The following is a 12,342-nucleotide window of genomic DNA, read 5'->3' as shown; positions in this document are numbered from 1 at the left end:
TATCCAAACATGTATTATCATAAGAGGCAGCTTTATTATTTTATCCTTCATGATTCTAAGTTTCAAGAAATTTTTAAAACTAATATTCTTGTTTGATATGCTTGATGTATACTGTGGAGGCAAGCAAGGTAAATGACCCAAGGAGCTTTCTCTTGGTCACCAATAATGAAGCTGGCTGGGATCAAGGACATTCATTTCCCCCAGCAGAAGCACTGCAACCAAACCATTCTTCCACGGGACTAGGAACCTTTAAAGTGTCTAAGTGCTAAGTAGCTGGCATTTCTTAGCATACTTCTAAACAGCTGGCACCTAAGTTTAGACTACTTGGCCTTGAGCCCAAAATTTTCATGCCTTCTATTTAGCTCTATTAACAGGGAATGCAACAGGAGAGGAGATGTTGGTAGGGAGTCCAATCTCATTGTGTAGTCACAGCAATACACACCAGACTTAGCAAACTTCTCTACAGAATGCCAAGGTAATGTAAGACTGAAATACCTGCTGATTTCTGTCCATGAATTCTAGCCTACACTAAGTGATGCTTATTTGGTGTAAACCCCAAGCCCACTGAATGACAAACATAAACACATGGTTGTTAATGGCATGATAATGTATAGAGCAAGTCTAAACTTTTAATACTCTTTTCAAGAGGAGACATAGAAGAATAAAACAGTACCTTTTGTACTAAATTTTAAACTGATCTTCGGTCTTATATCAGTATCAGTGATTTTTAGAGACATCAACTTTTTATAACTGCAAGTAAAAAAAAATTAAGTTACAGTTAATACCAAAGTCAGTCAAGCTTTCTGGCATCAGCATGGCTAAGTAAATGAGCATTTTCTTCTCCTCCTCCTGGAAAAACTTAAAGGAGAAAAGGGAATGAACAAACAAAACCTATCAATAATGACAACCACTGTCATTTTCATTGGAATTATGAGACAAACAGAACTTCTAGGTTTCACACCAAAAAAAAACCAAAAACCAAAAACAAATCACACAACTAGCTTATCTGTAAAAAGGCTGTGTGGCAGCAGAAACGCTAAAAAAAACCTCAGCAAATCTATAACTCCTCCCAGGTCTCCCTCCAGCATAAGGTCTTCTTACCAATCACTATACCAAGAAAATTCAACTCATTCAATGACTAGTGTTGAAAGGAAAGAGAAAAGAAGAAAAGAAGAAAAGAAAGAAAGAAAGAAAGAAAGAAAGAAAGAAAGAAAGAAAGAAAGAAAGAAAGAAAGAAAGAAAGAAAGAAGAGGAGGGAGGGAGGGAGGGAGGGAGGGAGGGAGGGAGGGAGGGAGGGAGGGAGGGAGGGAGGGAGGGGCAGCAACAAAGAAACCAGCATGAGAGCAATACAAATAACTAGAAAAATGAGGTTAAAAGTAACAAAATTTATTTAATAGACATAACACCAAGTAAAAGTTTCCAAAAACATGAAAAACTTGAGACTTAGCACTGAGATGAACTCTCCTACAGAAAACAAAACAAAACAAAAATGGGACAATGGGACCACAGAACGTTTGTTTAATGAGGAGAGAGATTTTGGTGGTGTGTCAACTGTTTAATATCCAGCACCATGACACTGCCAATCATTCACTACACAGGAAACATCTAAAACTCTAACAGTATGAAGTACTGGTGAAGATACTGAATACAAGGAATTTTGGTCGTGGGAGTGTAAATTGATGAGGATGTGGGGAAAATGAGTAAGGAAGTCAAAGGATACAAACTGGGGATCCAATTCCAGTGTACAGTACAGTGACTATAGTTAACAATACTTGAAAGTTGCTAAGAAAATAGATCCCTTTTTTTTTTTTTTTAGACTTTATTGTTTTATCCTAGGGAGAGAGTGTGTGCCTTTGAGCAGGGGAAGGAACAGAGAGAGAGAAAGAGAAAATCTCCAGCAGACTCCATGCTCAGCACAGAGCCCAATGTAGGCCTTATTCTCACAACCAAGATCACCACCTCAGCTGAAACTAAGAACCTGACACTCAACTAACTGGAGTCACCCAGGCACCCTAGAAAGTAGATTTTAAAAGTTCTCATCACACACACACATGCACACACAACATGTGTGAAAAATGTTAACACATCCATCATCTCACACAGTTAACTAACCTTACTGTGGTAATCATTTCACAATATATATCAAATCATCACTTTGTACAACTTAAACTTACATAATGTTCTATGTCAGTTACATCTTTAAAAAGCTAGGAAATGGGCACCTGGGTGGCTCAGTCAGTTAAACATCCGACTCTTGATTTTAGCTCAGGTCATTACCTCAGAGTTCTGAAATCAAGTCCTGTGTTGGGCTCTGCACTCAGCAAGAAGCCTGCTTGAGATTCTCTCCCTCAGCCTCTCCTTCCCACTTGTGCAGATGGACACTCCTTCTCAAATACGTAAGTCTTAAAAACTTTTTTAAGATATAGGAAAAAAACCAGCAGCAATATGGAAAAAAATAAATAGATCATGACCAACTGTTATTTATCCTGGGAAAGCAAGGTTGATTTAGCATTTCAAAATAAATTATTATAATTCAGTATATTAACAGCTTGAAGAATAAGAAGAAAACCATATGATAACCTCTATGCATGCAGAGAAGCATTAATTCAATACCCATTCATGATAAAATTTTCAGAAAACTAGGAAAACAAAAGAATTTCTCCTACCTAAAAAAGGTCAACTATAATCTATAGCTAACAACAAACTAATTGGAGAAAAAGTGAAGTCTTGTCCCTAAGAAAAGACAATGATGTCTACTCTTACCGCTTGCATTTAATATTGTACCAGAGGACCTAGCCAGTGCAGGTGTGAAGGAAAGTAAACACAAACTATACAAATGGAAAAAAGAAATAAAGTTGTCTTTAGCCACAGATGATATATGATTATCCGTAGAAAACCTCACAGAATATACAAAGTGATGTTAGAATCATTAAATACCAAGTTACAGGATACATGTTCAGTATATATAAATCAGTTCTATATAACAAATAACTGGAAATGAAAATTTTAAAAATATCATTTGCAACAACATAAAAAAACAAATAGGGACAGTCTGACAAAATATTCACAAGACTGTACAGAGAAAATTACACAATGTTCCTGTGAGACATCAAAGAAGATATAATTAAGTGAAATTATAGCTCATGTTCGTGGATGGGAAGCCTCAATATTGTTAAGATGCAAATCATTCCCAATTTGATCTACAGATTCAACATAATCCCAATCAAAATCCCAGCAAAAAGTTTGGAAAATTTTATAAGGTGTTTCTTAGATTCATTACAAAACAGCAAAGGATCTGGAACAGAAAAAAATGATTTTGAGAAATAAGAAAAAAGTTGAACTCACACAACCTAACTTCTTGAGACAGTACAAAGCGATAGTAATGAGACAGTGTGGTATTGGCAAATGGACAGATAAGTGAATGGAAGATAAACGTGAGCTCAGAAAGACCATATACAGAGTCTATAGATTATATATATGTATACAGATGTGACAGACTGAACCTTGACCCTTATGTAACACTGTATGCAGAAATTAACTAGAAATGGATTATAAATCTAAATTTAAAACCGAAAACTTTCAAAACAGAAAAAACATGGAGAAAAATCTTTGTGATTTGGGAGTAGAAAAAAAATGCTCTTAAAACATAAAAAGCATTAAGCATGAAAGATATATAAGACTTCACTGACATGAATAATTTCTGCTTTTTGAAAGATACGTTTTAGGAAATAAAAAGACATGCCATGGCCTGGGATAAAATATTTTTAAAATTCGTATTAGATAAAGAATTGTACCTGGAATACATAAAGAAATCTTTTTTTTAAAAAAAAGATTTTATTTATTTATTCATGAGACACAGGGAGAGAAAGAGAGGCAGAGACACAACACAGGCAGAGGGAGAAGCCAGCTCCATGCAGGGAGCCTCACATGGGACTCGATCCCTGGTCTCCAGGATCAGGCCCTGGGCTGAAGGCGGCACTAAACCACTGAAGCTGCCCTACACAAAGAAATCTTATAACTCAAAATAAGCAAACAATTCAGGGAAAAAAATGGGCAACATATTAGAATAGATAATTCATCAAAGAAGATATATGAGTGGCAAATAAACACATGAAAAGATATTCAACTTCATTAATCATTAGGCAAATACAAATTAAAATCACAATAATATACCATTAACACCTGCAGAGAAACTAGAACTCTCCCATACTGCCACCAAGAATAATAAAATGTTCAACTTTTTTCTTATTTCTCAAAACCATTTTTTCTGTTGTAGATCCTTTGCTGTTTTATAATGAATCTAAGAAACACCTTATAAAATTTTCCAAACTTATTGCTGGGATTTTGATTGGGATTATGTTGAATCTGTAGATCAAATTGGGAATGATTTGCATCTTAATAGTAACCATATAGGTAAGGTTTTCAAGCTATAGTTTATATACAGTAAAATGAACTCTTTGGAATGAACATTTAAATGAGTTTCTTTGTATACAGTTGGATAACCATTACCATGATCAAGAAACAGAGTATTTTTCTTCCCAAAAAGTTTCCCCCAAATCTCTTTTGTAGTAGTTCCCCTCTCCCAAACTCTAAACCCGAGTAACCATTCAAATGATTTCTATTCTTATAATACTGCTTTTTATTGACTGTCCTTTAGTAGGAAAGCCTTTTACATCTGAATTTTTTCACTTAACATAATTTTTTGAGATTTATTCACGTTATTGCATGTATCAGTAGTTTATTTTTGTTTATTGCTGAGTAGTTTTCCATTGTATAGATGTACCACAATTTTTTTATTCATTCAAAGTTTATATTTGAGTTGTTTCTGGTTTGGGCTATTAAGAATAAAGCCACTATAAATATTCACATATATACTCTTTGTATAAACATATGCTTTCATCTCACTTCTGAAAATTCCTAGGAGTACTGAGTCAGATGGTATATGTTTAATGCTAAAGAAACTGCCAAATGGTTTTCAAAGTAGTAGCTACTGTAGATCTATTTTCTCTTCTTTATGATTTTCTTAATAACACCTTTTCTCTAGCTTACTTTATTGTAACAATACAGTATATAGTGCATACACAAAATATGTGTTAATTGCCTGTTTATGTTATCAGTAGGGCTTCCAGTCAACAACAGGCTGTTAGTAGCCTGTTAAGTTTGGAGGAGTCAAAAATTACATGCAAATTTTTGGCTGTAGGGGGCAGGGAGGGTCAGTACCCCAACCCCTGACCCCCATGTTGTTCTAGGGTCAACAGATTTTTTGATAGGAGAAGGAAAGGGAACACATGATACAAACACCTAATCTAAGTAAGGCTTTCCAAAAATTTAACCAGGCAAAGCCAAAAGAGTAGCGTTTTCTAAGGAAGGCCTAGAGATAAAACAGATGGCACATCTAAGAATTAAATGAAGCTTGGTATAGTTGGTGCAAATATAATAAGAAAAGAATGACAAAGAGATGACACTCTTAAAAGTGCGGGCAGGGACAAAAAGTATCTGAAGAGCCAACCTAAGAAGTCTGAACTAAACTAAGAATAATGAGGAACCTCTGAAAGATTTTTAAAGAGAGAAGTGATATAGCCCAATTTTCATTTTTGAGAAGTGTTCTTGATGACTATGTAACAACAGAAGTAAAGAAAAGTAACATAGGGACAAAAAGAGTTTAGGAGCTATTTCAGAATCCCAAGTAAGAAATAATGACTTCATTTAATTAAGTGTGAATGTAGGGGCAGAAGTAAGGAGGCATTTACAATATTTTTAAGAAGTTGAATTGACTGGACTTAAAAAAAGTTACACAGCAATGTTGGGAAGAAAGATTTCAAGTCCATTTGTGGGCATGATGAACTATAGATCTTTTGGGAAAATAAAAGTGGAGCTATTTAGTATGCCAGTAGATAGATCTAGATTTTAGGAGTGGAACCTATGATAAAGACTTTACTTCAGTTTCATTTACTTCAGTCTTAGATATCAATGTTATATTCCTGGCAGACTAAAAAATGGTAGACATTTACACTTTCAACGGAAGAGAATCAATGAATTAGGAGAACATTTTATATTGAAATTTCTCATTTCAATAGCAAATAATGCTCTCTACCTCTAGGAGTTCTCAGCTTATACTGCATTTTCCTCTGCAGTACAATTTTCTCATGCAAGAGAAATAATACAATTTTAATTGTCAGACAAGCTGGGAGGCCTGGATGAATTTTGAAAGCTAGGAGACAGTTTTTATTTAACCAAAACCTCATTTAAAAAACTTTAAGAAAAATGTGTTTCGTTTTCAGGAAAGGATTATTTTCATACTTCAGGAAAGAGTATCCACATAATTTACTCTTATTTACTTTAGAATTTAAATGTCTACAAGGCAGGCAGAGAAGGGGAGATAAATGTCAATCAAATAAAATCTTTTCATATAACTAATACTACCTTTAAACTTAATGGAGCTCCAACAAGTGAACAGAAACAGAAAAAAGCAGCAAGTGAAAAATATATACACGCTCAGGGAAAAGAATAAAAGAATATTTTATTTCAAGCTTACCTTGCTCCTAAATTTTCAATGGTTATATATTCATCCTTTCTCACAACTTCAAACTGCAAGTGATGGAAAAAAAAATAGCTCTAAAGTAGTTCAATTTTTAAAATTCTTTAATGTTACTACTTAGCCTTAATATTTGAAAAAGGGCAATGAGAATGAAGCTATAAAGACTTTAAAAACAAGTAAAACAGAAAAGGTAAGCCATATATGCAATCCTTATCAAACAAACTAGAGTTGATCTTAGAAAGCAGTTCTCCTTTTATAATAGTATAGTACTTAAATGCTGAATCTGAAACGCAAAAATATACATATGTAAAGAAGGAAATAATACATATTTCTAATTTTGGTCTATTTATTTATAAACTGAAAATTCAATTAAGATATTTCATTAACTAAAAAAAACTAAGTGGACAGCACTGAAGTATGAAACAGCACAGTATGTGATGTTCTACAGATATATTCATGGGAAGATGGCTCACAGATTAAAAAGAAATTCAGAAAATCTAAGATTATTTTTAACCTTAGAGGGCACAGAATTAGATTATCACTCTTGGTTTATGATAGACTTTCCTCATTGCTACAGCCATTGCTTGCTTTTCTCTCCCCTCTCCCTCTGTGTATATTTTTATTTTTAAAAACTTTTTTATTTTTAATGACCACATATAAATAGTACTTTGGAGAAATCAAAGCAATAGAAAGGTCAGAGAGCTTAGTCATCAAAGAGAAAAACATGACTAAAATACTATTACTATGATTCTCAAATCTGTTTGAAGTAAAAAATACCATTCCAGTGAAGGAAAGCAAGAAAAATAAGAAAACGATACTCACCAAAATTTTAACAATTCCAGGTACATCACATTGTAACATCCTTACCATGTCACCTGTACATCCTTCTTTCAAACATTTTTTCCCACTAAAGGTCTAAAGTTATCAATAGAAAAAACTAATTACTAACAGAAAAAAATATAAACAATAAAAATAGAAAAAATCCCTAATGTGCAAATCTGATTAAAGTTAAAAGCAAATGATGCTAGATGGTAAAACAAAAGATGTGAATAAACATTTGAGAGTTAGCTGTTTAAAGATAGTCCATTTCATGTATCAATGGATATCCTATTTAAAATGCATCATCACACTTTTCTCTCCCATCATTTCTACTTCAAAGTCTCCAAGTAGCAAAAAACAGCCTAATATGTATTTACTGCCTCTAGGGAAAACAATTTCAAGCAAAATGTACTGATTAAGCAAGTGTAAAAAGGAATACTGAATTTCTATCAGATATATGAGGATTCTGGGGGAAAAGAATAAAAAATGTTGAGCCCTTTCTCTGGCTCTGAGCTTGCTATTTCCCCTGGTTAAGTTACTTAGTTTTCTTGTACTTCTTTCTCTGAGGTTGAGTTATAATGATTGCCCTAATAATCAAAAAAAGTGAAAAGTAGTCACATGTTGCTTAAAAAAATAATAATAACACTCCATACAATTTTTAGTGTACAATGCAAGTTCATGTTTTATCTATTAATCCTCATAACAATCTTAAGAAGTGGATATTACTTTATCCTCACTTTATGGTTTAGAAAACTGAGTCTGAGTGGTTAAATTACCAGCCTAATGTTTAAAAAAAAAAAAAAAAAAAAGTAAGTGGCTCAATCTGGACTTGAATTCAGATCACCCAACTCTTTATACAATGCCCTTTCTACTATGCCACAAGTGCTTTATAATGGTTTTCTCTTATCTGCACAATATAAACATTCTAGAACCAAACAGTATAAATTCAACTTATGGCCATTAGTTCACTAAAGAGTAATCCAAATAGAATTGGGCTTTGGATTTCTACTTTCGTAAGAATTTAGTTATGTAACTTTACATAAATATAAATACTTATAAATGATTGAAGACCATAAAATTCATTATTGTTCTTTATCCCTTAAGATAGAAAATCCTTAAAATTGTATGTGTCCATTTTTTTTGTTTAGTAATTATATTCTTTGATTCTATGTCCTTTATGTGAATATATACAAAAATATTTTTAAGAGCATAAACTTCTAAAAGGAAGGGAACAAACTGATAGAAATCACTAACCAAAGCAACTAGCAAAATACCCCCTGCAAAGATGTGTTTAATAAATGGTGATGATGAACAAAGAATAATGAGGAGGAAAGCATCAGAGACAATAGGGAAAGAAAAATAAAGGAAGAAAAAAAAAAGAGAGAAGGTTGTGAATAGGAAGAAATGAAGGGGAAAAAGAAGAATGGATAAAGGAAGACATGCTGTAAAATTTTGAAGGAAAAACAAATACCTGATCATTTTCACCTGGATATTTTAAATTCTTGAACTTTTTCCAACAAATTTTATGGAAATAAACACAGCAGCTTTTACTGCACATTAACTGAAAAAATCCCTGAAAAAAGACAAAAGTAAGCTGTTGCTATGGAACCAGTAATTCATATACTACCGTAAAGTCATTCATTCATTCACTCACTTATTTAGACATGAACACCTTAAGTGACTTTCAAAATGCTGCTTTAACTAGATGAGTTTTACATGGCATTCAAAATTTATCAACAGATCACTGGTAATCAAAGAACTTTATAAGTCATTTTTTATAGGCCTATTTTTACATCACTAAAGAAAAAAGCATTCAGACAAAAAGACAAGGCAATAATTGTAACAAGCCAATGTAATACTTTCCATAAACTGTTGTTCTGATACAACAAAATATCAGAAATTTGGTGAGTGACCTTTTCAGAGGAACATGTTGTCTACCCCTCTTCACCTCTATTTTTACATTTCTCTTTTCCTCCAGCCCCAATTCCATACCATTTTCCTGAATCTCTGTTAACAATTGCTAGGCCTGATTTGTAATCTTAGTGACAGATAGCTACTGCATTATCCCAAGTTATAAATTTCTAGTCCTTCCATTATGCACTACCTGGAAACCACAGTCTTGCTTCCTGTAAAAAGGTAAACTGCTTGGATGACAAGGATCTAAATTTTGTGGCCAGGAACTTCTGCTGGTACATGCTGTTCATGTGACTAGAACCCTGGAAGCGTCCCTGGGATATCTGAGGACTATATCACCATGTCACCTAAACCAAGACCCAACTTGCCCCACTCTGAGCACTCTACTTTGCCAGGCCCACTTCCTAATACCTATGCTACTCTAATGAATACATCTAAGGATTTCTCCCCTTGCCACTCACTGTATAAATCATGCTTTGCCGCTGGATTTCCATTATATGATAGAAGTAGTGTCATACTGGCACTGATAGTCACACCTCATCCTATCCTGTGATTTCCCACAGCCTCATTTTGATATATCCAGAGAGAACTAGATTTGACATTGCTGAATTTTTTCAAATCCAGGCTGGTTTCATTTTGCTTGCCCAAGATGCATTCAACAGATAATGATCACTTTGGTCAGTAACAGAATGTTGAGAAGTAACAACCTTTCTCCTTAGTAAAATGCTAATTATTCTACACCTATAACATTTCTAACTATAAAGAATATTTTACATAATTTTTACTGTTATGATTGCAGTGATATTAACTATAACTACAAAGACATTTGAATATTATAAAACTCTAGCAAAATCGATTCTTTTTAATTGACTCACGGGGTATCAATAATTCCTGCCCACTATGAATTTAAGTTCTTAGAGATACCCAACTTTTTTTTTTTTTTTTTTAAGACTTGAGAGGGAGAGAGAGTATGCCCCTTTGCACATGCAAGCAGAGAGCAGAGGGGCAGAGGGGGAGTGAGAGAGAGAAAGACAATCTCCAGCAGACTCCCCATTAAGTGCAGAGCCTGACCTAGGGCCTGATCTCAAGACTCTTTATGACCTGAGCTGAAATCAAGAGTTGGATGCTTAACCAACTGAGTCACCCAGGCTCAGTTGAAGATATTTAACTTAACTGCATTTCTACTATAATTAAACTCTTTTTAACTAATTATTTAATTACTACTATAATTAAGTACTCTTTTTAAACAATATTTTGATGCAAGATAATAAATTTTATCTCTTTAATTTTACAATTTCATTTTTAAAAATGGTTAATAATTATATTACCTTGTAATTGGTGTTCTTTAAAATGTCGGCTTCACAAGATCGTTCACAATCTAGATAACTGCAAATGGTCTGCTTCATTATATTACTTTCAGTGGTCTTGATAAAATCATTAAGAAGATCCTAGATTTTAAAATTCAAAAAAATCTTATGAGTTATATTAGTATCAAGATTGCAACACTTTCAATATTTTACCTTAAATAATATGTCCATTTTATCATCTCTTTTTGAAGTCATTGCATGTTTAAAAAACAACACAACAGTAATAGAACATGTTTCTTTCATTCAAAGTAAATAATATTTGGGAAGGCCCTAAATTAGAAATACTGGGCTCTTTACTGAACATAAACATGGAGAAAGGAAGAAGAGTCTATGTTTGAAGCTATACTTCTCTTGACTCCATCCTAACTCATAGCATAATACCTGGCATGTTCCTATTAAAAACTTCTCTCTCTCTCTCTCTCTCTCTCTCTCTCTCTCACACACACACACACACACACACACACACACACACACACAGACAACAAATCAATGCGAACCCAGGGAGGCCTGCTAGAACTGGTTCCTAGGACATCACATTGGCAGCGAGACTCCTGGAGTGGTGCAAATACGCCACTTGCTGCTTTAATGGGCAGAAGTACCATACAGAAATATGCTTCCAATGTTTAGAGTTACAACCTGGAATGTAATTTCCTATTTTCAAATGCTGATTAAATGTAGGTGAAACACATTATCAAGTCTACATTAAACAAGTCTTTAGACCAGGTCCTTAATACTTACCCCTTAAAGAGATAGTATCACAGGATTTCAAATAGTATTTCTAATATAGTGAGAGAATGCAACATGACAAATAAGCTCCTAGAGACTGTTTGATAAATCTAGTCACCATTTATATTATTATTTTGATGCAATTCAATACCCTTTTCCCAGTCTTTATAGAGCTAGTTCTAGTCTTGACTCTCTGGTTCCCACTTAAATATCACCTCCCAGGGATCTCTGGGTGGCTCAGCGGTTTGGCGCCTGCCTTCGGCCTAGGGCCTGATCCTGGAGACCTGGGATCGAGTCCCACATTGGGCTCCCTCATGGTGCCTGCTTCTCCCTCTGCCTCTCTCTCTCTGTCTCTCATGAACAAATAAATAAAATCTTAAAAAAAAAAAAAAATCACCTCCCAGAGAGACACATACCCATATGTGCATATAGACATATACAGGTATATTAACTGTGTACCTGTGTGTTCTCTGTTTCTCATTTTACTATAGTTTGATTAATCATTCCACTGTTTAAAAGTCTTTAGGGGTTTTAAATTAACTTCAAGATAGTATCTGAACCCCACACCTGGCTTATATAAGGCCTTCCATGATCTAATTGACATTCACCTGATATATTATGCATTTATGAAGCAAAAACAGATTGTCATTACAAAAAAAAAAAAACTCATAACAGAAACTCTTGATAGATAATAGCTGTAATAATCACTGAAATTAAAAATTCAATAGAAAGATAGGAATGAGGGTAATGTTAAAAATAACAACCATATGAAAGAACGCTACCCTGCTAAAGTGCCAGCATCTCTAGGAGCACTATATTCCCCCAACAGCATGAGCTTATCTAAAGGGATATGTGAAGATAGGAGCAACTGGGGAAGAGCAGGCCTCTGATAGAACTCACCTAGGATAAAGTGGTATAGGTCAGCCCTCTAAAAGTCCTAAAGAACTGATCACAATGTGTGGAAAGCAAGACTATTGG

The 12,342-nt window shown here is 34.1% G+C and overlaps 1 protein-coding gene across 11 annotated transcripts in view; it reads right to left on the bottom strand.

Annotated features, from left to right (window-relative positions):
* DZIP3 (DAZ interacting zinc finger protein 3) overlaps positions 1–12,342 on the bottom strand; it is an 85,420-nt gene that overhangs the window by 38,361 nt on the left and 34,717 nt on the right. For all 11 annotated transcript variants that reach the window (XM_049105530.1, XM_049105532.1, XM_025478229.3 and 8 more), the window contains 5 exons: positions 10,600–10,719; positions 8,829–8,930; positions 7,361–7,453; positions 6,536–6,588; positions 674–750 (listed from right to left, as the gene is read on the bottom strand). In XM_049105530.1, coding sequence (XP_048961487.1) covers positions 674–750; positions 6,536–6,588; positions 7,361–7,453; positions 8,829–8,930; positions 10,600–10,719 — 445 coding nt within the window. The remainder of the gene's footprint in view (positions 1–673; positions 751–6,535; positions 6,589–7,360; positions 7,454–8,828; positions 8,931–10,599; positions 10,720–12,342) is intronic.

This window comes from Canis lupus, chromosome 33 (genome assembly GCF_003254725.2).
Source record: "Canis lupus dingo isolate Sandy chromosome 33, ASM325472v2, whole genome shotgun sequence".
Classification (NCBI taxonomy): Eukaryota; Metazoa; Chordata; class Mammalia; order Carnivora; family Canidae; genus Canis; species Canis lupus.
The sequence above is the reverse complement of the archived record's forward strand: the minus strand, read 5'-3'. Positions and strand labels throughout refer to the sequence as shown.